Source organism: Hyperoodon ampullatus, assembly GCF_949752795.1.
Source record: "Hyperoodon ampullatus genome assembly, chromosome: 4".
In the NCBI taxonomy this organism is placed as follows: domain Eukaryota; kingdom Metazoa; phylum Chordata; class Mammalia; order Artiodactyla; family Ziphiidae; genus Hyperoodon; species Hyperoodon ampullatus.
In genome coordinates this window covers 161,883,697-161,909,610 of record NC_136917.1, presented here as the reverse complement: position 1 = coordinate 161,909,610, position 25,914 = coordinate 161,883,697, and the positions used below count along the sequence as shown (strand labels likewise).

General features: G+C 44.7%; 1 protein-coding gene across 1 annotated transcript in view; it reads right to left on the bottom strand.

Annotated features, from left to right (window-relative positions):
- Positions 1–25,914, bottom strand: part of RETREG1 (reticulophagy regulator 1) — a gene marked incomplete at its 5' end in the record, with an annotated part of 122,216 nt that overhangs the window by 76,962 nt on the left and 19,340 nt on the right. The window contains 2 exons of the mRNA XM_079704083.1: positions 6,742–6,772; positions 12,168–12,274. Of these exons, the coding sequence (XP_079560209.1) occupies positions 6,742–6,772; positions 12,168–12,274 (138 nt within the window). The remainder of the gene's footprint in view (positions 1–6,741; positions 6,773–12,167; positions 12,275–25,914) is intronic.

Sequence of the window (25,914 nt, the reverse complement as noted above, 5' to 3'; positions counted from 1 at the left end):
CTTCTTAGAAAGGTTACAAAATACAAGTTATAAGGTGACTTTAGATACTTTTGAAAATACTAAAACTGTAAAATCTAGTAGTTTCAATGCGTGAGTCAGAATTACTGCTGTGCCTAATAACAAAGAAAGAAAGAAAACTTTTTAGGCTGCCATGTGACTACTTAATGCTTTTGACTTGGTGATTCATCCCGTCTGTGGAATTCTGATGAGTGATGACGATTCATAAATATAGAATACTCAGTTTTCATACTAAATTCTATTCCTCAGAGGAGACAAGTTAGCAAATGCTAGATGACTTCTCACTTTTACCGGAAGCATGGTGCTGCGCTCAAGGATTTAATTAATTAGACGGCTCTTACCTACATGCTCCAGTTTCCACATTGGTTCTGGGCCTATGAGGGGGGCAAGCTCGGGACTGGGCTTTTCAACCAACAATTCTTGGCTCCTTTTCTCCAGAAAAAAATAGAAACGGAACACTTTGGCAATTATCTGGAAGTTGACAAGACAAAAAGGCATTTCATCTCACCAAGTAGGGCCACAGAACTGCTTCTCTTAAGAGCAGGTGAGAGAGAGAGAGAGCTCAGAGGAGGAGCCCCAGGATTTGACCAAGCTGCAGGCAAAAAGCCCACAACTCCTGCTAACTCCTGCTGGCTCTAGAAAGACTGCGTCTGTTAATTCTCTGCTGTGCCCACCCCAAGAGTCAGCTCAAGGTAAGGCAAAGTAGATCTGATGCCCTTGTTACATTCTTGGAAAGCCATGCCCCACTTCCTGTGAAAGACACCAGCTGAGGCATTGGGATTCTGGCGATGTCTGTTATTAAATCCCAGAGTTCTCAGCCGTAATTTCCAAAATCTGTTGTGTTGATGAAAGAAGTGTATTTTCTGTAAATTGACACTGAACAGTAAAACAGGATTTATGATAAGAGCTCCTTCATCTGGATTATAATGTATAAAATTATTAAAGAATTAGGGAGGGCTTCCCTGGTGGCGCAGTAGTTGAGAGTCCGCCTGCCGATGCAGGGGACACAGGTTCATGCCCCAATCCGGGAGGATCCCACATGCCGCGGAGCGGCTGGGCCCGTGAGCCATGGCTGCTGAGCCTGTGCATCCGGAGCCTGTGCTCCGCAACGGGAGAGGCCACAACAGTGAGAGGCCCGCATACCGCAAAAAAAAAAAAAAAAAAAAAAAAAAAAGAATTAGGGAAAGAAATTTTGAATGATTTATATATATGTAAGTAAAAGTACTTTTTTCTAATTTATACTTCCTTAGAAAAACCAGGCCAAACTGAAACCAATTTTATGTTTTTAAAGGTAATGGGCACAATTTCTCCTTTGTTAACAGAGGCTATTATTCAGTCAGCGGCCACAGTCACACGAGAATTAAGAGCCATGATAGCACGGGTCAGGTTCCATCCCAAGACTAGAAACGAGCCATAGAAGATGTTAATTTGGTTCAGTTGACAGACTGCTCCACATAAATCCTGTTCATATTGCAGAGCTGGAGCTTACTGTTTAGTAAAGAAAAAGGTCAGGCACCAGCCCTTCTCAGGACTTACACACTGAGAACCACATTTGCACAAAATGAACTTTCCAGGTACAAAAACTGATATGCGAATGGCATCTGATTAAAATGATCCAATTTTTATTGTTGAAGACATCAGAAATTCATGCTGGCTTTACTGTTATTTACTAGTTAGGTATAACACGTTATACCTGTGAATACCCTTCTTGTACATAGAAATCACCATCTTCGCGCTAAATTTTGGAGGAAATGCTTTAAGCTTAGCTGACAAAAGCAACTTTTCCAAGAGTATGTGAAATAAGCCATGAGGATTATAGGAAGGAAAAAATTACTTTCCTTTCCAGTTTTACTGAGATATAATTGACATATAACCTTGTGTAAGTTTAAGGTGCACAGTATGATGATCTGATAGACGTACATATTGTGAAATGATTACCACAGTGGATAGTTTACACTTCCTTCACCTCACATCATTACCATTTTGTCATTGTGGGGGTGAGAACATTTCAGATCTACTGTCTTAGCAACTTTAAATCACACAATATGGTATTGTTAGCTAGAGTCACTATGCTGCACATTAGTTTCCCAGAATCCATTCATCTTATAACTGGAGGTTTGTGCCCTTTGACCAACACCTCCTCACTTGCACCCCCAGCCCTGGCAACTACCAATCTGCTGTTTCTTTATGAGCAACTTTTTTAGATTCCACATAAAAGGGAGATCACGCAGTATTTGTCCTTCTCTGTCTGACTTATTTCACTTAACATACGCCTTCCAGGTTCATCCATGTTGTAGAATTTCCTTCTTTTTTAATGGCTGAGTAACATTCCATTGTGTATATATACCAATTTTCTTTATCAGTGCATCCACTGGTGGACGCTGAGTTGTTTCCATGTCTTGGCTATCGTGAACAGTGCTGCAGTGAACATGGGGGAGGTGTGTGCAGACATCTCTTCAGGACAGTGATTTCATTCCCTTTGGATCTAGACCCAGGAGTGGAATTACTGGACCGTCTGAATGTTTTATTTTTAGTTTTTTGAGCAACCTCTATACTGTTCTCCATAGTGGCTGCACCAATGGACATTCCTGCCAACAGTGCACAGAGTTCCCTTTTCAAGGAGCTCCTTTTTAATGGAAAAGCTCTACAACAGCATAATGAAGGCAGAGTGGTCCATGATTTCATCCACCTTTTGAACAGTGAATTTCACGGCCCTTAAACAAGCCCTACAGAGAAAAGGCCTGGTTCATTCTGAGCCTGAGAGCACACCACTAACGCGATGCTGGGAAGAGGGACAATTAAGCCTGGCTGACAGACGTGGGAATCCCAGCTGTGCAGGCTGTAATGGGGGGTGGGGAGGGGAGGAACGGGGGAGAAATGCTGATCTCTTTTTTTCCCTTTTTAACTTTTTAAAAATAGATTCTATTATTTTAAAGCAGTTTTAGGTTCCCAGCAAAATCAAACAGAGGGCACAGAGATTTCTCATATACCCTCTGCCCCCAGACACACACAGCCTCCTCCCTCATCAGTGTTCCCCACCAGGGTGCTGCATTTGTTACACCTGATGAACCTACACTGACACGTCATAATCACCCCAAATCCAGAGTTTACATTAGGGGTCACACTTGGCGTTGTACATTCTATGGGTCTGGACAAAAGTGTAATGACCTGTATCTACCATGAGAGTAACATACAGACTATTTTCACTGCTCTTAAAATCCTCTGTTCTCGGCCTATTCATGCCTCCCATCCTCGCGAGCCCCTGGCAACCACTGATCTTGTTACAGTTTCCGTAATTGTGCCTTTTCCAGAGTGTCTTACAGTTAGAACCATAGGGTATGTAGCCTTTCCAGATTGGCTTGTTTTGCTTAGTAATATGATTAAGGTTTCTCCATGTCTTTTCGTGGCTTGATAGCTCATTTCTTTTTAGCGCTGATTAATATTCTATTGTCTGGATGTACCACAGTTTATTTACCCATTCACTTACTGAAGGACCTCTTGGTGGCTTCCAAGTTTGGGCATTATGAATACAGCTGCTATAAACATCTGTGTGCTGCTTTTTGTGTAGACCCAAGTTTTCATTCCTTTGAGTAAATACCAAAGGGTATGACTGCCTGACTGTATGATAAGAATATATTTGGTTTTGTAAGAAACCACCAAGCTGTCTTCTAAAGTGGCTGTACCGTTTTGCATTCCCACCAGTAATTAAGGAGAATTTCCGTATATTAGAAAAGAAGAAACATCTAGTTTCCTAAGGTGGAAAGTGTTTGCACTGATGTTAATTCTTTTGCTGTATGCCTAGGGTTTACCCACTTAGCAAGGTACTGTAGTTGAGATCATATTGTATCATGTTTAGGATTTAGAAATGTTGATTTCTAACTACCGCCAAACGAGGGCGAGCTTTCTGAGCTCAGCACCTCAGACCTTGTAAGTGGAAAGATCCTAATCCCACCTGCCTCACAGGAGCAAAACAGCACCTCCTCCTGCCTGCAAAGATCCTCCTATCCAGCACTGTATTTTATTCTTCAAATAAGGTGGTTTTGAATTGTTCAATGTTAAAAACACGGCACTAGCAAGTACCAGATGCCAAGAGTCACTGTAAGTAACAAACCAAATCATCGTCAAAGAAACTAGAGGAAAACATATTTCAATTTCACATCTCCAGCGTGAACAACAGAAATCAGAATGAAATTACACAATGCAAAGTGCAGTGAAAACATTTTGGGAAGTATCCTTTCTAGTGTGAATTAAATCACTTTGAAAGAGGCACTGGCCAAACAAAAAGGTAAATGGATTACAATATGAAAGGAACACTAATCCCCCTGAAATCACATCATAGACTTCTTAGGGCTGGAAGAGATATTCAAGATGATTCTCTCTCACCTCTTCACTCAGCAGATAAGAAAAAACTGAGGCCAAGAGATAAGTGAACTTGGCAAGATCACTAGCTGCAGGGTTGGGACCAGGATGGAAAATGAGCTGCATCTGAAAATCCATCAGGGTAATCCTGAAGTAAATGAGACCCTCCCTAAAAAAAGGCTATTATTTCCATGATCATGGCTTCTCTGGGGGTACAGAGGCAGCTCCCCAAACAAGTGGAATATTATAAATCTTTAAAAAGCCGCATTCTAAGGAGCTACTCACTCCCTGACCAAACCCAACATTGGCAAAGTGAGAGCCTTGGTCCTGCTGTGCTCACTAATAGCTAATATTTCTTCCAGATCCTTATCAAACATTCCAATAATTTCTATGTTAAGAGGAAGTGCACACTGGGAATTCTCCCAGGCAACTTATAACTACTTCAGAAGGGCTGTGGACAGCAAGGGCTTCAGCAAAGCCCTTGGCGGGTCAAACTGAGTATCAGTAAATCTGAAAGAGTATTGCTTCGAAGAGCTTTTAAAATTTCTTTTTTTTTGTTTTGTTTTGTTTTTGGGGTACGCGGGCCTCTCACTGTTGTGGCCTCTCCCGTTGCGGAGCACAGGCTCCTGATGCGCAGGCTCAGCGGCCATGGCTCACGGGCCTAGCCGCTCTGCGGCTTGTGGGATCTTCCCAGACCAGGGCACGAACCCATGTCCCCTGCATCGGAAGGCAGACTCTCAACCACTGCGCCACCAGGGAAGCCCTAAAATTTCTTTGAAATTACACTAAATCACTTGGTCAGATCTTCTTCCTCCAACCAGAATTAGGGAGCACGCTCAACTTCTTCACCTGACAAATGGGGAAACACCTGCAGAGAAAGCTTAAGACACTTATCCAAGGAGGCCCAGTGTGTCTGCAGGGGCAGGACGGAAGCCAGGACCTGGACTGCCAGGCCAGGGGTGGGTCTGTGTCTGGAGGATCAGGTTTCCCTTCTTAGAGCTAATATCTCCCTCTGCTGAGTCTTTGGCAAGTTTACATTCTGCCCATGAAAATCTGGGCTCCAAAATGAAGGAACAAGCACTCAGAAGTAAACTGGTCATAAAATTAGCCTTTACACCTGAAGTAAGCATTATTTTCATGAGCACAGCTTCTAAGAGTACATTATAGGGGTTTCCCTGGTGGCGCAGTAGTAAGGAATCCGCCTACCAATGCAGGGGACACGGGTTCAAGCCCTGGTCCGGGAAGATCCCACATGCCGCGGAGCAACTAAGCCCGTGCATCACAACTGTTGAGCCCGCGTGCCACAACTGCTGAAGCCCACGACGTGCCTAGAGCCCGTGCTCTGCAACAAGAGAAGCCACCACAATGAGCAGCCTGCGCACCGGAACGAAGAGTAGCCCCCGCTCGCCGCAACTAGAGAAAGCCCGTGCACAGCAGCAAAGACCCAACGCAGCCAAAAATAAATAAACAAAATAAATAAATTTATTTAAAAAAAGAGTACATTATATACCAGGTTATGGTTTTTTTCATGGATTTTTAAAGGCATTACTTTGTTTCCTTTGTGAGCCTTCACTGCATGTTGCCCACTTTGATGTAAGTCGAGCACCGAACCATCCCTCTTTCAGTCCTACAAGGGTATTCTTAAGGCAGAATTTAAACAAATAAATAACTACAAAAATTCATTTTACAGGAATACTGACCCTCACATTTTCTTCACTTTTCCACTTCTCATGTGCACAGTTGGTGATGCGAATTCTGATCCTCTCATCACCCGCCCCACCTATTTTCTCTTCCATGTGAGAAGAGAGCCTTTACTTCAGGATGGGGGATGGCAAATGAAAAGGGGGCTCATTTGCTTGTGGCTGCACAAGGAACCCAGAGCCCTGTGGACGTTCGCTGCACCCTCCCACCTACAAGCCTCTCACCCCTCCTCCTCGTCTCCTTACCCCAGAGTTCTCTGAACCGACAGCCTGGTTAGCCTTCGGGAATGTTCCTGCAGAGTTCCGGGACGTGGGGTTGCCCTGTTCTTCCCCCACTACCGCATGCTGCTCAGGCCCCAAAATGAGGTCTGAGAGGAAATCCCCAATGAAAACATCCCCATCTCCCCCACCTATCTTCACACATTATGACTCTCACGCGTGCACATGGCCCAATATTACAGCAAGACGTGAACCATTTCCTAGAAGGAGTCCTGATTTTATCCTCGCCCTCACTTCGACTGTATTTTTCTTTATGTTCCCACTCTTGTAGATTACTATGATCAATCCTGTCGCTGAACTATGGTTTCAGAGATGCATCTTGGCGGCCCGGTCACCTCTCCTACCTGCCCTCCATTAGCCATAACATGAAAAGAAGGTTCCCTACCTTTCACTGAAGCTTCTCCACAACTGTGCACCTGCAATAGGAGAAGTAAATGTGAAAGGTTAATGGAGGTATTTTCCTCTTGAGGCATTTCTCAACTTAGAAATATTCTGAGCTATTTAAAATGGACTGCTTAGATCTTAAAACTCTAGAAACGATCAGTTCATACAGCATATACTTCTGCTACCATAACTCATTCAGGCAAGTTGTCCACAAATATCCATTGAGATTCTACTATATGCAAAACACCTGGATAGGTACCACGGAAGATGGAGCACCGTGTAACACATGGTCCTGCCTCGGGGACTGTACTGTCCAATGGGGCAGACCGAACCTGCACTCAAGCAAATCTGAACCGAGGTAGGTGGTGTAGGAACTCTACAAGAAACATAAGCCATGGGAGTTCAGGGTGGAGAGAAAATGTGGCTGGTCAACAAAGCAGCAATAACAGAGGTGGTATTCAAGGGGAACTCTGAAATGGCACTGACAAAGGAGAACTGAAACAACCGCTATTTGAGAAAGGAGATTTTTATCTGTTCATTCTTTAGGTGTTTTGAGCCTATATCTATGCTCAAATGAAATCAACATTTATATACACACACACACATACACCTAGATCTCATTTGCTTTCTTAATTCTCCAATGACTTTCTTCACTGGACTATGCCTTGACACTATACTCCCCGCTACCAGCTTTAATGAAGTTCAAGAAAAGAAATGGCCAAGAGGTGGTTTCTGCTTTTTCCATCGAACAAAAGCCAAAGATGTTGTCCCTTTTGTTCTTCAGTGTCCCCTAGTAAAGATGCATGTGATAAATTCTTCTTAAAATTCAGCCGCAGGAAAAAGTTTCTCCAAACTGCTTGCATCCTTTTACCAGATTATTAGAATTGTGCCATGGATCTGGTTTTGCTTTCTATCTAGATGAACAAACAAAGAAGATGTAGTGTATACATATATTACAATGAAATACTATTTGGCCATAAAAAAGAATGAAATCTCGTCATTTGTGGCAACACAGATGGACCTGCGGGTATTATGCTAAGTGAAATAAGTCAGACAGAGAAAAACAAATACTGTATGATTTCACTTATATGTGGAATCTAAAAAAACAAGTGAAGAAACAAAATAGAAACAGACTCATAGATACAGAGAACAAACTGATAGTTGCCAGAGGGGAGGGGGTGGGGAGATAGACCAAAACAGGTGAAGGGGATTAAGAGGGACAAACTCCCAGCTATAAAATAAATACGTCATGAGGATGTAATGCACACATACAGCATCTAATTAATAATATTGTAACAACTCTGTATGGTGACAGATGGTAACTGGTCTTTCTGCAGTGATCATTCCACAATGTATAAAATATTGAGGCACTATGTGGGACACCTGAAATCTGAATAATATTGTGTTAATTATAACAAAAGCATTGGAAAAATGAGTACAGTTGCTGGCTAAGGGAGCGAGGACGTCAGAACGGTGAGGACAGCAGCACCGCAATTGCTGAACGTAGACCAGGGCCGGGCAGCACAGGGCTGAGGACGGTGGGGTGTAAGAGGCTGAGCAGGGGCGCGCTTGAACTGGGGTCACAGAGCAAGTGCAATGGGAGTGAGGGGCCGGGGGGTGGGGCCGGACGGGAGGAAGCACCGAGGACTGACTGCCAGCCTTGCAGGGGCTGGAGACAGAACTTGCGAAGGCTAAGGTCAAAGGCACAGGGATGGTCTCAGGGACCGAAGCCAGGCTTCACACAAGCCATCAGGGCACAAGCGGGAATGACAGAGTGTGGCGTGGGCACAAAGGCCTACAGTTCATAGGCCACGAATGCAGGTGGGTCCATGTTCAACCGCGACTGGAAGGCGGCATCAAATGGATGGTGTAGATTTGGCAGGAGGAAAGGCATAAAGGGACAGTGGTTGGCGATGCCTCCACAGGTGGCGTGCGGGAAGCTGCTGAGCCCTCCTCCACTGCCCAGCACAGTCGCTGAAGAGCATCTCACAGACAGCGGGGTGTGGAAATTACTGGTTCTTTGGCAAAGAGAGAGAAGGAGAAGGTGGTCGAGAAAAACTGAAGGCCGCGGGAGGAGTTTCCCACACTGCAGAAGCATCCCCAGAGCCCAGAGGAAGGGGTTAATTCTGGGGAGCACACAGTCAAGCGCACAACAGCGAGACCGTGAGAGAGAAATCCATCACGGCCGAGGGCGTCCACACCGGTGACTCAGAAACCAGAGACACGGGGTCCCTGGGTTTCGCAACGAGTAAGTCCCAAGAAGGTATCGCCACACTTCTGCTCACCTATTTCGTATTCAGTACCTAAGACGGTATTAAAGATATGATGGAAGGAGGGGAGGGGTACAATTAAATCTTAACAAGAGACTCTTAATCCCTTCAGCCAAAAATGCTGTGGGAAGCGGGGAAGCTGGTGGAGAGGCGAGGGGCCAGATGACCTGGCGGTCCTTTCCTCACTGCTCCTGCCATAGGGCCGGGGTAGCTTGTGAGAGCCCGGCGGTTCTGGATGAAGCCATGGAGCTACCATCCCCGCATCTGGATCCAACTTGAAGCTGGTTCTGCGCCTCCCAGAGATCAGGTCATCACTGCAGGGCCCTGGGCTGAAGGGCCTGCAAAGCCAGGCTCTGCCGACCACGCATGGGGCTCAATGGGCCTTTGTCCTAAAAGACTCGACTGCAGAGGACGACGCTGGCACCCATGATGCTTCGGCCACAGACTGGGAGCGCTGGGAGAGCACAGCCAGGAGTCCTGCTTCTCCTTTTTTCCTCATGCAGTAGAAACACTGTATTCAGAGCAATGTCCCCCGATGAAAACCCGGACAGAAAGACTGGCCTGTGACAAATGCCCGCCCTACGGGCTGGAGCATGAGAGGTGGACTCGGGCAGAGAGGCACTGGTGAGAGGAAGGCGCTCAACACGGGCCGACTGACGGGTGAACAGACCCGTGCTGCTCCGGCCGCAGGTCGGAGCTGGAGAGAGGGGCCCGTTACTGACTGAGGTGCTTCTGTTTCACGCTCTTGTCTGACCCTTAGACAACCCTGTGGTATCAGGAGGATTTGCCATTTCACAGGATAAAGAGGTTCGGATTATGTAGGAGGCTGAATAATGGCCCCCAAAGGTATCGGGTCTTAATTCCCGAAACCTGCAACACGTTACTTTATATGGAAAATGGGATTTACCAAACGTGACGAAGTTATGGGCTATGAAATGGGGACACCGTCCTGGATTATCCAGGTGAGGCCCAAATGGAATCACAAGTGTCCTTGTAAGAGGAAGGCAGAGGGAGATTTGACACAGGCAGAGAAGGAGGTGATGGGACCACAAAGGCACAGACTGGAGAGATGCCCTACAAGCCAAGGATACCAGGAACCGGCAGAAGCTGGATGCTCAAGGAATCTGGGAGCGCGGCCCTGCCCACACCTTGATTTTGGCCCAGTGGTACTGACTATGGACTGTAAAAGAAGACATTTCTGCTGTATTGAGGCACCAAGCTTGTGGTAATTGGTCACCGCAGCCATAGGAAACCAATACGGTCTTTGACGGGGCCTCTCCACAGCTGAGAAATGGAGCCAACTAGCTCTAGAAGACTGGTATGCTTCCCACCCTACCACCCTAATTTTTTAAAGGATTGAATCTTTGTAGTGGAGAGCTTTCCTGCAACTTAATATGAAAGTTGCACGCCTGCAAGAACATCAAGCTGGTGAGGCAACGCAGGGAACGGTCCTCGTGAGAGTGAGAGAAGGACAGTCACGACGTCTTTCCACTTCATCCTTGCCCCGCCCCCGCCATTTTTCCCTTCCTTATAACTTGTGCCCAGACTGGGACCAAATTTGTACACCACTGAAAACATCGAGATGCTCAGCTTGCTTTGTGAGGTCCCTTGCCCTACTGAGCTAGAATGACTGCAGGTAAAATAGGTTAAATGGCTATTTTTTCTAAGATTCCTCGGTGGGAGCTCCTAGAGGGTGAAAATGTTACCAAGTCTATTTGAGAGAAACAGGTTCTCCTCTATCCGTTATGAATCAAGGCAGAAACACAGGTATCGCCATGCGTTGATCTCACCAACCCCAGCACAAAGCCCTACAGCTCAGAGATGTCCCACCTCTAGGCAGAATGAATACATCTGGAGTAAACAGAAAGTAGCAGGCCAGGTGCCTGTTAGGGTTAGAAGGCAGAGAGTTAGGTGTCTGTTCTCTGAAACAGAAAAGAGGTGGGTGGGAGGAGGAGAGGGAGAGAAGGAAGAATGTGTACAAGAATGTAAACTAAATCTACAGATTCAAGAAAAGCAATATCTGGGCAAAACCCACCTGTTCACCTTCCCAGAACAGTGAATGAAGGAATCACCTTGAAACACACCCGTGTAAAACAATCTTTCTAAATGGCTTACACATGAGTTAGTTTAAGAACCATAAAGACTTAAAATATAAACCAGATTTAAAGCGCACCATAGAACACTATGATGGTACATCCATAACAGATGATGGTACATCCGTAACAACCTAATATCCCTGGTCCCAGGGTCAGTGCTAGGGAGGAAAGGATGCCTCCCACAAGCAGCTTCAGTATCCCCGCCAGGGCTAGGACCCTGGACAGTTCTTCTGTGCATCCACCTATATGGACCCCTACCAAAATTATCCCTTCATCTGGGGTTACATTTAGTGGAATCAACTGCTTCACTGTAACCCCCTCTTAGCTGTTTTTGGTCAAATCAATCTTATTTCACTTAATTTCATGGGGCTCAATTATTCCAAGCAGGGATTCTTGTCTATCTACAAAAACTAGCTCAAACCCTGGTAGAAAGAAGCTCCTCCAAGGACGGAAAAGCTTGACTCAGATTTATGATCTAGTTAAATTACTCAGAAAACCTTAAGCACATTTTTTTAATAATTCAAGTTCTCACTTGAATTTTTTGAAAAATTTGTTTTTTAAAATGAATTTATTTTTCAATTCATTTTTAAAAATGAATTTAACCGTTACTTGTTTCTAAGCCCTGAACTTATTGTTTTTCTCCACAGAGGCAGAGAAAAAATTTATATAAACTAGTCCATTTTCCAATGGCCCAGTTTCATTATGTGGGATGTAATAAATATTTAACTGTTATCCTCACTGCAGCCTACTTGAATACCAAAATGGTATTTAAAATAACGGCACTTAGAGCCAAAGGAGAAACCAACACACACAAACCTTTTGCCCAGCAGCAGTAGCTATGACTATGGACAACATCAGTTAAATAAATAATAAGTAGTAAATAAGTTTAATAAATTTTAAAATAATATTTAACAAACATTCAAAATAGAATAGTCAGTGCCTATATAATCTGTTATTTTGCTCCACTTCAAAGACCGCTCAGTTAATCTGCCTATACAAAGGTCAGACCTTCAGAGTCTAGAAAATTAAATACCATAAAAATGAATACTGAGTTTTCTTACCTCTTGTTCTAGACAAAACCATATCCTTTATTATTTGCATAATAACACGTCCAAGGATCATGACAGAAATCAGGTGATACACTCTCCATGGAGTCAGTGCAAGGAACCTATCACAGCAAAAACAGACAAATCATTATTTCAACTTGAGGATTGTACCTTGTTTTAAAAATTAGGTTTACTTTCTGCCACAGAAACAAAAAAATACATTCAATAATGACTTCACTTGTCAAAAGCACCCTCAACGTGACCACATGAAAGTTACTTAATAGGCATCAAAGTCAGGGAAATAAAAGCACTGGAGCCATGTGTACTTTTGTGCCAGGCTTTCTGCCCTAACCTCCAATCTGGGCAGAAGATTTGCTATTTTGGGTATGGCCCAAATATCACTCTGCTAACAGATGGAATAGAACTGACCTGCAGCAGAATTATGATGGGCTAAAATTAAAAAGGCAGAGCAGTAGGGTTTTTTCACGCACAAGAGAAGCTAGAGTAGATGCCCTTTACTTGCTGTCCTCTGTCTTACGGTTTTCTCTTATGCCACATCCACTTCTTTAACTCCTACCCCCCACCCCACCAATCTCTTAAAAATAGCAGTTATTAGGGATCCAATTTGCTAGCCCCTTCTAAGATCACTGCCCTTTTGTCTATCTGCCCACCTCGTCTCCAGAGGAAAACAAAGAATTCTTTATCATGAACAGCACACAAACCCTACAGTACTTTTTGTTTTGTTTTGTTTTTGATTGGGTTTATAAAGGAATGGAATGGCAAGGAAGTCACAAGGAGCTTTGAGCCTTCATATAGAGGCTGAAGCCCATTCTACATAAATTAGTTGGTTAAGCTACCAATTAATATTGACTTTGGTGTAATCATAACTTAGAAAAATCAATTTAACAGAAATGTCATTTAATACTAGTTGTAAGGCAGTGTGGGATGTATAAAGAAGCAAAGAACACATGAATACTGCCTTCTAGGAACTTACTTCCTCATCAGAGAGATGAACACAGGCTGCACTAACCAAGTCCAAGGCAATGAGTCTTGGTGCTACAGCAAGACGTGAGCAAAGAGCAAAGAGAAGCAAAGGAGGAGAAATGATTAGCTCCAAATCAGGGAAGATTTATAAAAAGTGGCATTGAACTTGGTCTGGGAGGATGGATGCAATTCAGAGGAAAACAGAAGCTGTTCCAATTGGAGGATACAACATGAGCAGAAGATAAGAGTCAGGCAAGGGTGAGGTGTGCCTGGGGCATGCAAGTGGTCTGGGATGGCCCCTGCAGAAGCAGAGGGATAAACAACAAGAGAGTTGGGAGACTGGCAGAGAGAAGAAATTGAGGTGCGAGGCTGGGGGCAGACTACGGCAAGCCCTGAAGGATATGTAAGGAGTTTAGCCATCACTACTGACAACAGAGAGAAAGCCAAAGGTATAGGGTAGGTAAATGAAATGATGAGTGGTTTAGGGAAATGTCTGGGGGCAGCAGAGAGGATGAGGTGGAGTAGAGAGGAAGCAGGGAGGCCAGGACGTCTACTAGAAGGTTATGCAATGTGCTTGGTGAGAAGTGGTCAACGTGAGATGCTGGTGAAGTTGTGGGTAAAACCTCTCCCAGCATGCGGACAACCCAATTTCCATGTCTGGTTCTAATGTTACCTATGTGTGTGACCTGGGCCAGAGTGGGTAGAATAGGTCAGTGCTTCTTTAATATTGGTCTGCAACTGCCAGCAGGTTGGCTGCCTGGAAAGCTTGTTAAAATACAGATTCCCAGACCCCAGGGTCCTCCCCCACCAGATCCTCTGAAACAGGTGGTCTAATTACTAGTGTTTACATTCAATAAACATTGATGTATGAGGGCCTACATTGTGCCAGGCACTGTGCTACCAAAAAGGAATAAATGGTGAACAATATATGCAGAGTAAGAAGCAGACCTAAAAGAGAACCCAAAATGCCAACATCCACATCTTCAGTAACAATAACTGGTTCTTCCACTATGGGTCTAACACTTGCTCTATTTTTGAGCTCTTATGTTTGTTTTAACCGGAGTTGTTTTTTTGGTATTTATTTTCTTTTTGGCTTACCTCCTCGCTGTCAGTTTATGATTAATTATTGCGCTTGTCTGTGTGCCAGTCTCTCTGTTTTCCCCACCTCACACTGAAGTGGCAGTTTTCAAAAGTTTTGATAGTGATCCACCATAAGAAATTCATTTATCTCTAAATACATATAAATGAAACCAAAGTTTCAAAAATAATATTTATCCTTACAATGTGTGATGCCTTCTGATACTTTCCTCCAATTCCATTATATTTTTAAATGCCGACTCTGGCTCACTAAAGTGACTCCACAAGCGAGTTATAACTCACAGTGTGACTCACATGGCATCGGAGGGAATCTGCAACTGTTAGATTAGTATGTTTCATTAGAATGGCCTTCTTTGCAGAGTCAGGCAAAACCCTAGGAGAGAAAGTGCCCACAAGTTTAAAGGTCTTTTGAGCTAGCCAGGAAGCCATTTAAGTATCTTTTAAAAACCAGAGAAACGCAAAACCAACTGAAGCAATGAAGGTCATTAGTTATTCTTTTAGTGGAAATTACAATCTTCCAGGAATAGAAAAATTAGGGAATGACAGGACTTTGACCCACCGCCCTGGCTGCCGGAAGCCCTCATTTAGAGGACGTTGCCATAGCAACTCCCAAGAGCACTGGGCATGCCCACCCCCCGTGTTCCCTGGGCCAGGGTATAGTTGGCATCTTGCCCAAGGGTCTCATTGGTCATTAAGAATCCTCAGCCAGATGAGAAAGCAAACCCAACAACTACTTGGGATGGAAATGCCTTACCTGTATGGGACTGCATGTCTCCTTGGTAGATGAGCATCTTTGCAGCCCAAGAATTAAGCATAGACATGTTTGAGAAACTAAGTCCTAATAGTAATAATCTGTACTTAGAAAAACCTGCACGTATTTGGTATTTTAATTATTTTTACTGCCTACGATAATTCGTCTCATGGTTCCAATTTAAAATATGTAGTATAATTTAGAGTTGTGATTTGAAATAAAAATCTTAGGAACACCTATGAGTTTATTTATTTTACAGGAACTGCCTAATATTGGGAGATCTTGGTTGTTAGACAAAGTCATTTTTTAAAAAACTTCTATTTTGGTAACTTTCGAATATATACAAAAAGAGAGACCAAAGTATAATAAACCCAGCCTCAACAATTCTCCATTCATGGCCAATCTTGTTTCTTCTATATTCCCACCCACCAAGCTCCCCTCACCAGATACACACCCAAATTATTTGAAGCAAATATCAAGCATCATATAATTTAACTTGTAAGGGTTGTCATTTATCTTCAAAAACAAAAAAGCACTTTTTAACCTAACAACAATACCACTATCACACCTAATAAAATTGCTTTAATTTCTTAGTGTCATCAGATACCTGTCAGCATTCACATTTGCCCAGTCATCTTTTACACGTGTACACACGTGACATATACACACACACACACACAGAGTACAAGACTGAAACAGAATCTGAAAAAGTCATATATTGAAATGGATAGATGTGAGTTTTAAGTTTCCTGTAATTTATAGGTCTCCTGCCTGCCCCCCACCTCTCTATCTCTCTTTCTCTTTCTCTTTTATTTATTTATTTCTTTTGCTTAAAATTTCTGTGGAAGAAACAGACTCATTTTGTCCAATAAAGTTTTCCAGAGTCTGAGAATCACTCCTTGTATCCTTGTGGTTTAGTTTAACATTTTCCTTTACCTCTTCTGCAGACTGTAAAAGTTGGCAGTTGCATCTAGAGTCTTGACCAGATTCAGGTTCAATTTTTTTTCCTATAGAGCTACATGATAGGTGGAGGTGTGTGTTCCCATCAGGAGGCACATACTGTCTGGTGTCTCTATTTTTGTGACATTAGCAGCCATTCATGATGACTGCCTGGCATTAATTCCTCAGGGACTACCCAGGGGTAGGAGCCCTTCATTCTTGCTACGGGTATTAGCTGGGTCACATCTATAAAGAGAAACTTCCCTTCATCAACTGACCGGAAGAGACGCATCTCATGGGAAAGGCAGGATCAATGCTTGATTCTTGCTCTTTATTTACCAGCCTTCAAGATAATGAGACAGTTCCTTAGTATCCCCTAAAGGCAACAAAGTTGGTTTGGGTCATTACTTTTTTTTTTAGTGTTATTGTGAATGATGTGCTCCAGCCCGCTGCAGTCTCATCCCTACTGACCATCAAGTGGCCCATATTGGCTGGTGGAAGCTTAATCAGGTTGGTTCCTGAGTCTCTTAGTATAACCTTAGTAACCTTTAATAATGAAGTACTTTGAAGGGACAGGGAAAATATAAAATTTACAAATGCAGTTTAAATTGTTGAAAGGAGTACAGTGAAACTTTTTAATAAAACCAGTCATTCACCAAAGACCCTCTTGAAAATGCTTGTTCAAGTTTGATCGATTTATAAACAAAATAGTAAGTTATATTAGCTAACATTGAAAGCTCAAAGAAAAACAAGGGTTTCAACCTTACTTAATCAAAATTTATTTTTTAAAAGGTAGTTGAACAGGGCTTCCCTGGTGGCGCAGTGGTTGAGAGTCTGCCTGCCGATGCAGGGGACGCAGGTTCGTGCCCCGGTCCGGGAAGATCCCACATGCCGCGGAGCGGCTGGACCCGTGAGCCATGGCCGCTGAGCCTGTGCGTCCGGAGCCTGTGCTCCGCAACGGGAGAGGCCACAACAGTGAGAGGCCCGCGTACCGCAAAAAAAAAAAAAAAAAAAAAGGTAGTTGAACAGAATTGTTTCAAACCAATCTTTTTTTTTATATGAAAACTGTCTCATAGGACATCAAAAAAAAAATCCCTGTCTGCGGGCCGTAAGCAATTCTGAGGCTGGTGTTCCGTGGCACCACTCAGAAAGACTTACACTTTCATCCAACCCATGATCCCCTCAATGAGAATCACCCATCTCTACTGAAATACATCTCATATGGGGGAGCTCAGCACGTCTTCGGCATCCAGTTGCCTACTGTATCCTTTTATTACTGGGGGAAGGGGAAATTCCCTTTTCATTCCATAACCAGTGATTAACAGACACTGGGCTAGCGGCAGGGACACACTGATGACTAAAACCCTGCGAAGCCAGGAAGCAGACAAGTAAACAACTATGTTTAACCCAAGTATCAATACTTTCCAAAAGGGAGTGGGAGCAGGAAAGAGGGCCGAGAGCTGCATAAGGAAGGCAGAGTGAGCTCTCGAGAGAAGGTGGGTGTTTACGCTTTGCCTCCCTGGAGCAGTCAGACTTTGCCAGGTGGAAGGCGCCAAAGGCCTTCCAGGTCGGGAACAGGGTAAGCACAGAGAACAGCAAGAGTGCAAGAGGCTAAAACAGAAGAGTGAGAAGGTGCCCCTAACGCCGGCTTCCCTTGGCCCAGCGTCTAGTTCTGCCCTCCAGACCACAACACAGTGAGCAAAACCGCCGATGTCTAGTGAGTGCGAGCACGGTTCTAGACATCATTTAATGTATTCCCTCATTTCATCCTTATAACAATCCCATGAGGAAGGTACTCCACTTTGCAGATGAGCAGAGAGGGGTTCAGAAACTTGCCCAAGGCCCCAAGATCAGGGGAGGCGGGGCCAGGATCCAGGAATCCAGACAGCTTGGCTCTAAGCCAGCTCTCTCACCACTCTGCTAAATACCTCCCAGACACAAGCGCCTGCCTCTTCCACCTCCTGTTATCACAGGAAAATAGCTGGAAGGGCTGTCACCAATTTTCAAGAGTATGTCTGCTCAGGGTGGGATGAACTGACTGAAGAGATGCCAGGAGCGCTCCTAGAAGACACCAGCCACTACCACCAAGACTTAGAAAGCGAGGATTATGTTCACACCTCTTTAGGACACACATCCCTGGTCCCTTCACCTCTTCCCCAGGCATCCCATCCCTCCTCTGGCCAGGCTCCAGGTGTGACTCCTTTCAGACCAAATGCTCCCACTGGCATCTGGTCCCTAGAGAGTGGGGGGGACCAGGAGGGGCCTTAAATCCATTTGTTCTGGACTCCATAGCTCTACTTATACAGTTTTTTTTTTTAATTAATAGGCTGTATTTTTTTTTTTTTTTTTGCGGTACGTGGGCCTCTCACTGTTGTGGCCTCTCCCGTTGCGGAGCACAGGCTCCGGACGCGCAGGCTCAGCGGCCATGGCTCACGGGCCCAGCCACTCCACGCCATGTGGGATCTTCCCGGACCGGGGCACGAACCCACGTCCCCTGCATCGGCAGGCGGACTCTCAACCACTGTGCCACCAGGGAAGCCCAATAGGCTGTATTTTTTAGAGCAGTTTTAGGTTTACAGAAAAATTGAGTAGATTGTGCAGAGACTTCCCATATATCTCCTCCCCCATCCTCCCATCCCCCTACAGTGTCTCCTAGTACTAACATCTTGCTTCCGTGTTATAACATCTTGCATTTGTTATAACTGATGAACCAATGTTGATATGTTATTAACCAAGTCCATAGATCACAGTAGGACTCACTCTTTGTGTCATACATTCTACGGGTTTTGACAAATGCATAATGTAACGTATCCATCATTATAGTATCATACAGAGTATTTTCACTGCCCTAAAAATCCCTGTGCTCCACAAATTCATGCCTCCCTCTCTGCCTATAAACTCTGGTGACCACTGATCATTTTACTGTATCTACTAGTTTGTCTTTTCCAGAATGTCATTTAGTTGGAATCATACAGTATGTAGCCTTTTCAGACTGGCTCCTTTCACTAAGTATTTACTTAGGTTCCTCTGTCTTTTCACGGTTTGATAGCTCATTTCTTTTTATTATCAAATAATATCCTGTCATATGATGTACCACCGCTTATCCATTCACCTCGTGACGGACATCTTGGCTGCTTCCAATTTTGGGCAATTATAAATAAACAAAACTGCTCTAAAAATGTGTGTGCAGGATTTTGTGCGGTCATTAGGTTTTCAACTGATTAATTCATTTGGGCGCAGCCTTTTTTTTTTTTTTTTTTTAACAGCTCTATCAGCATACTGGCTTATTTTGAATTTACAGGCAGCTAAAACCCTCAAGGATTCTATTTTTCTGATGCAACTTTTGAATCTCAGTATGTCCTATTACATTGGTTCTTGTTTGACATGGTCCGTCATTCAAACCCACAGCCCTTAATGGTGGCATCAGTCCCATTTGTTCTCCTGTCCGGCATCATGACACCCACACATTTGAGATCTGCGTGTCATCTGTCCTCGTCCACACTGCTGGAGGTGGATGGAGACCGATCGGTACTGGAGCCCTGGGACTCCCACAGTGATCTAGTTTATTAATCAGCACTTTATGAACACGACAGGCCATCCAGTTTGCCGCTACATTCCATCCATGTTACTCCATCCTGCCCATAAAGCCATAGTAAGAGATTTCCTCAAACACCTTGTTGAAACCTGCTGCATTCCTAATCTGTGAGTGCCTGTGAGTGCTGACCTGCTTGGCTGACGCTGAGAATTACGCTGAGGTACAGAAGAGCTCTCAGGAGAAGGACCAAACACCATTAGGACCTGCCCATGCACATCCCACGGCACAACCTGATCCAAGCCCCGGGGTGGCCTTGCCGATCTGCCATTCACAGAATTCACAGAAACACGTGGTGACCCCCACCCACGGGGGGAGGTTTGAAGCAAAGGTGGCTGCACACAGGTGGCCAGGGGATTCCTGAATGCTGCAGAACGATTATTCAGAGATGGGTTGGGGTCACATTGCACAATGCCCATGAGGTCATGGGAAGCAGAATGATAAAGTACAGACTTTGAAGAGGGGCGGCTGTGGACAGGCATCTTTCTCACTCAGGGGGGTGATGTAATTTTCCAGGTCCGGTGCAAGGTGAAAATGCAGAGACCTCACTGGGGATGCAGAAGTCAACCTCCCCTCCCCACCAGACTGCAGGCCCAACCCACAACAAACAGGAGTTCCCCACAATATTGCAGCCTCGACTCTAGGGCGTGTTTGGGACCTGGATCGGGGCGGGGGGTGGGGTGGGGGGAGGCCCCTGCCCGCTCGTCACTCTGCTCACCGAGGCGCTGCTGGCCGGGGCGAAGATGGTGATCTGTGCCTGAGGAGGACCCTTCTCACACCTGTGCTCAGGCCCCAGCGAGGGGTGGGCGGTCACAGTGGAACACATACGTCCCCCTACCGATGCAACCTGGCCACCGCCCTGGGCGTTGGACCCAGGGCAGTCATGCAGGGTGGGGTGGAGATGGGGTGGGTGGGCAGGGCTGGTGCCCAGTGGCTGGGTGGAGGCGGCCCGAACCCCATCCCGGGGAGGAGGCCTCACACGGGAGCTGAGGCCCCACACTCCCAGCATGTGCGTCATCGTCCTGTTGAGCTTCACTGACAAAACATATTCAACGATGGAACTACTAAGAATTACACAATGGCGGCCTCAGAGCATTAATCCCCAAGTGCAGGCCTTCTGAGCACCAGGCTCTGTGCGACTGCAGAGCTCACATGTCCATTTAGCCAGCCCTATAAAGGCTTTTTTTCTCCTTAAAATCACTTTTAGTTCAATAAAAAGGCCATGGACACTTGCCTTTCTCCAAATTAGACTAGGGACCTGTGACTGCATCAACAGATCCTGGAAGGGAGAACATTAAGAAGCACTGTGAACTCCCAAGCTTCCAGTTTTTGTAAATATCTTTCTGCAGCTGGATGGGCTTTTTATAACCAATTAAATTAAAATACCATTTTAAATTAAAATACCATTTCTGTTTACTAAGACAGTTACATGTACTTTTTTAGCTGACGTAAGATAACATTTATCTGACAAGGGGTAATCAAGACTTCGGAAACCAAGGCAGGTAAACATTATGTAGGACAACTATAATATACACATACATATCATGGCAGGTAAACATTACATATGACAATTATATGTTATATATAAATATATAAAATTATATACAAGTTTCATACACATATAAAACCATATGTATATAAGAATACCCATTTGTCCTATAAATACATACTGTATGGTTTAGCTGCTGTTGGGAAGGTAAAGTTCTGCAACTCGCTATGTGTACTTTCTTTTAGCAAGTTGTGTCCAATTCTATATCCCAGTGGGATGACTGCTTTAAAAAATACCACATTGGGACTTCCCCGGTGGCACAGTGGTTAAGAATCCATCTGCCAATGCAGGGGACATGGGTTCAATCCCTGGTCCGGGAAGATCCCACATGCCGTGGAGCAACTAAGTCCATGCGCCACAACTACTGAGCCCACGTGCTGCAACTACTGAAGCTTGCTCGCCTAGAGCCCGTGATCCACAAGAGAAGCCACCGCAATGAGAAGCCCGCACACGGCAACGAAGAGTAGCCCCTGCTCGCCACAACTAGAGAAAGCCTGCACGCAGCAACAAAGACCCAGTGCAGGCAAAAAAAAAAAAAAAAAAAAAACCACGTTACCCAGCTGACTCATGTTTACCTTGTGATAATTACAGTCCACGGATGATTTCTAGCCATGCTTGTATAGCGTCATTTCTGATTCATTTTTATATTGGATACATTTGTCTATTTGCTTTTTTCTTCCTGTTTTTTCTTTCTTCTACACTTTCTTCTCTCGTTCTCTGGTTCAGTTACATCATTTTGAATTTTAATCTAGTTTGCAAGTCACCAATAGCCAGAACCCACTTGGTATTGTTGGGATGGTTTATGCCACTAGTCTCTACTCTGCTACCTGGACCAGCTAAGAAATAAGACCCAACTGTATGCTCAGAGCCAAGGGAGGATATAAGGAAAACAGGTAGGGATCCAGAGAAAATCTAAACAACTGTAAGGGTAAACCCTCTACTAATTGTAAAAGAAAAAAAAATAGAGGAGACTGGGGAACCCCCAAATGATGTCCATTTTGGAATGGGCTGTGATTTTAAGCAGAAAAGTTTCCTAACAAATTATGGGTTTTGGGGGCTTCCCTTGTGGCGCAGTGGTTGGGAGTCTGCCTGCCAATGCAGGGGACACGGGTTCAAGCCCTGGTCCAGGAGGATCCCACGTGCCGTGGAGCACCTAGGTCCGTGCGCCACAACTGCTGAGCCTGTGCTCTAGAGCCCGCGTGCCACAACTACTGAAGCCCGTGCGCCTAGAGCCCGTGCTCCGCAACAAGAGAAGCCACCGCAACGAGAAGCCCACGCTCCGCAACAAGAGAAGCCACCGCAATAAGCCCGTGCACCGCAACGAAGAGTAGCCCCTGCTCACCGCAGCTAGAGAAAAGCCCGTGCGCAGCAACAAAGACCCAATGCAGCCAAAAACAATAAATAAATAAATAAAATAAAATAAATTAATTTTAAAAAATTATGGGCTTTGACTAACATCAAACCAGTCTGCATTCGCTGCCCATAAGCCACGGACAGGAGAGCTAGACACCCACTCCACGAAGATGCTCAACAAGGAAAATGACAGGCTGGGAACTAAATTACACTCAGGTCACCCATCGTCTCAGCTTTCTGTGCACGCATCATTCAAGGCCACAGCTTTTCCTGGTCCCTTTACTGGTTTCAGGATGCCAGGTGTGTGGGGGGCTTGGGATTGAAGGAAGGAAGCCCCGGGATGGGCTATATGGACAATTTACATGATGGAGAAGGAGATGAAAGCACTAGAGTGACCTTCTGTGGACCTCCGCTCCGCGGCGAACTACAAATCTCTAAAAAACTTTTTTTCGACTAGTTGTGTATCTATTTGATACACAAGGAAAGCCTAACTAAATCTTCCACTACTTCATGATAAGTTTTGCAAGGCCAAATTAAATGGCTCGACAGGATAAATTTCTTGTAAAAGCAAAGAAAGGGATAGTTCACAAAAACAAACAGAGCAACTTCTCTGGTAAGGGATGAAAAGGACATCCCATGGGATATTTAGCTAATCCCATGTGTAAAAACCTAACCCTCATTTCTGGGTAAAGCATAACCCACTTTGTACCATGAAATGAAGGCTGTCAACAGCTAAAATACACATTTTTGTCTTCAGAGAAAGGAAGTCTATGGACAAAACCACTAGAACCCTCCATAGTTCCCATGCAGGAATTAATCTGTAGTGTTTGCTTTGTAGCTCTTTCAAAAGAGAGATCTAAAAAGGAGGTTTAGTTCTCCTTTACTGAAATATATAGAACCACAGACTTTGCCTAGATAGAGTCCTTCGTGTACACTGGCTTTATTTAATATTATGGTGGCTCTAATTATAAAAGAAGGATCTCATATGATTTATCCAACACTGTTCAAAGTTCAGATCACATTTTTCTGGAAAATAATTCTGTCATCTTCTCAAGTGCATACTGGCAGCCAGCTTCCTTAATATTGCAAAATTCTGAATCTTCACTGAAGTTGGCTTCAATCTTTCCTGGTCTTTTACCCAGATGCTGCAAAAATACTGTCTGAAAATGCGATGTGAAACTGAACTATACACCACTATACCTGTTTATACCTGTTTAAACATGAAGGCATGTCAAGGAGAAGGGGGATATATTTCTTAGGAATCAACAAAATATACGATTTTAAATAATTGAGAAAGAAGAGGATAATCATGCAATGGAGCAAGATAATGACTCGATTCGTTGCAAACCAGAGACTAAGTTAAACTCGGAAGCGTTTCTTTTTTTTCACCATATAAGTACTTCTTTAGCTGTGATGACCAGAGAAGTGAATTAGAAGCAAGAGAGGTGAGAAGCATGAAGAAACATAAAGAGGCGAGCTTCTTTACAGAGGGAGGTGAGAAATTTTGCAAGGGAGGCGTCAGACTGCAGCAACCAGAAAGGGTCCGAGTCAGGTTGGCTCCAGTAGAAACCAGTGGCGATAATCCAGTGAATTCAGGGAACGTGCCCAGCTCAGCAAAGCATGGTGGACAAACCACAAGACAGTGGTGGGGAGCAGCGGGGAGTTTGCGTTCTTGAGCCCGGAGAGTGGGAGGGGCAAGGGCGCAGCTGGAGTGGAACCAAGTCCATCTGAGGTCAAGGCAAGGCGAAATCAGGCTTGCTTTACCCCAGCTCTGCAACGGAATTAAGAGAAAAGCCACAGGCAAATCAAGTCAGGAGCACCGGGCCATGCGGTGGGCTCTTTAGCGCCACTTAGTGTATAATGTCTGCCCATCCGCCTTGCCTCACACCTGTCCCAGGTGGTCACTGCAGCTCAGTAGAAACCGACTTCCAAGCAGGGTTGGGTGAGTCAACCTCTGCTGCCCCTTTCGGCTGAGTTACCAGTAAGTTAAATACTAACTCCAAGATTCCGTCACAGAACAGAGCTAGAAAAAGAAAGAAGAGATCTGATCAAAGTCACGCATTGCAGTGGAGCACAGGAGGAGAAGAGGGACGAAGGCGGGGTGGCGGTGTGCAGAAAAGGGACAGTGAAACCCAGACGCACAGAGGGAGAAAAAGAAAGAAATACGAGGTCAAGCAGCTGTTGTCATGGCAGCCCAGTTGGTTTACATGGGTTTGTATGCAAATGGCAATGAGATATATACTGTGTGTCTGCCCAGTGGCACCTGCAGAGTTTGAGTTTTGACCCCAATCACACAGCTGGTGAGAAACACCTCCCTCCTCCTCTCTATGCCTCAGTATTTTCATCTGTAAAGTGGACACTGGCTAGATAACTCCTTCCCCAAACTGACTGGCCATCACATGACTCAGGACATTTTTCAAAACACAGATTCCTGGGCTCCATTCTGGACCTGGGAGAGATGAATCCTTGGGGTGAGGCACAGGAATCTACGTATTAATAGCTAGGTTTGCAAACACTGAGCTGCAATGATCTCCCCAGGCATTTCCCATCCAAACATTCTCTGAGTCCATGAACCGTAAACCTAGAAGCAATACCTCACAACTGATCCAAATCCCAGCTGAACTTGGGGCCTCTTCCTTCATAAATAAATAAATGCATACACTGGGTACAAGACACAGCGGCAGGGGTTAAAGAGGTTTCTCAGAAGACTAGCTCTTGGGTAGGGGGTGGGGGGCCAGACATACAGTAATGAATTCAATGAACCATTACGGGCAATGCCGGAGAAAGAAAGAAGCTGAGGAGTACTGAGGATTTACCATTTGCTAGATAGTTTCTCATCTTCCTCTCAATTTTTGTTGAAGTATAATTGACTTACAACATTGTGAGTTTCAGGTGTTCATTTCAGGTGTACAGCAAAATGATTCAGTTACATATATTTTTTTCAGATTATTTTCCACTATAGGTTATTAAAAGATACTGAATATAGTTCCCTGTGTTATACAGTAAATCCTTGTTGCTTATCTGTCTTGTGTATAGTAGTTTGTACCTGTTAATCCCATACTCTTTTTTTTTTTTTTTTTTTTTTTTGCGGTGCGCGGGCCTCTCACTGCTGTGGTCTCTCCCGTTGCGGAGCACAGGCTCCGGACGCGCAGGCTCAGCGGCCATGGCTCACGGGCCCAGCCGCTCCGCGGCATGTGGGATCTTCCTGGACCGGGGCACGAACCCGTGTCCCCTGCATCGGCAGGCGGACTCTCAACCACTGCGCCACCAGGGAAGCCCCCTCCTTTCCCCTTTGATAACCATAAGTTTGTTTTCTACATCTTCATCTCATTTAATGCTCCTGCACCACCCGATGAAGTTAATATGTGGAAATTATACACTCATAAATAGACTAGGTTAGAACAATTTGTCTAAAACCATCCAGTCTCTAATTGAAAGAGTTGGGTGTTCTTGACTCCAAGTCCACTTCCCTATTTACACACCATTTATGGAGTCC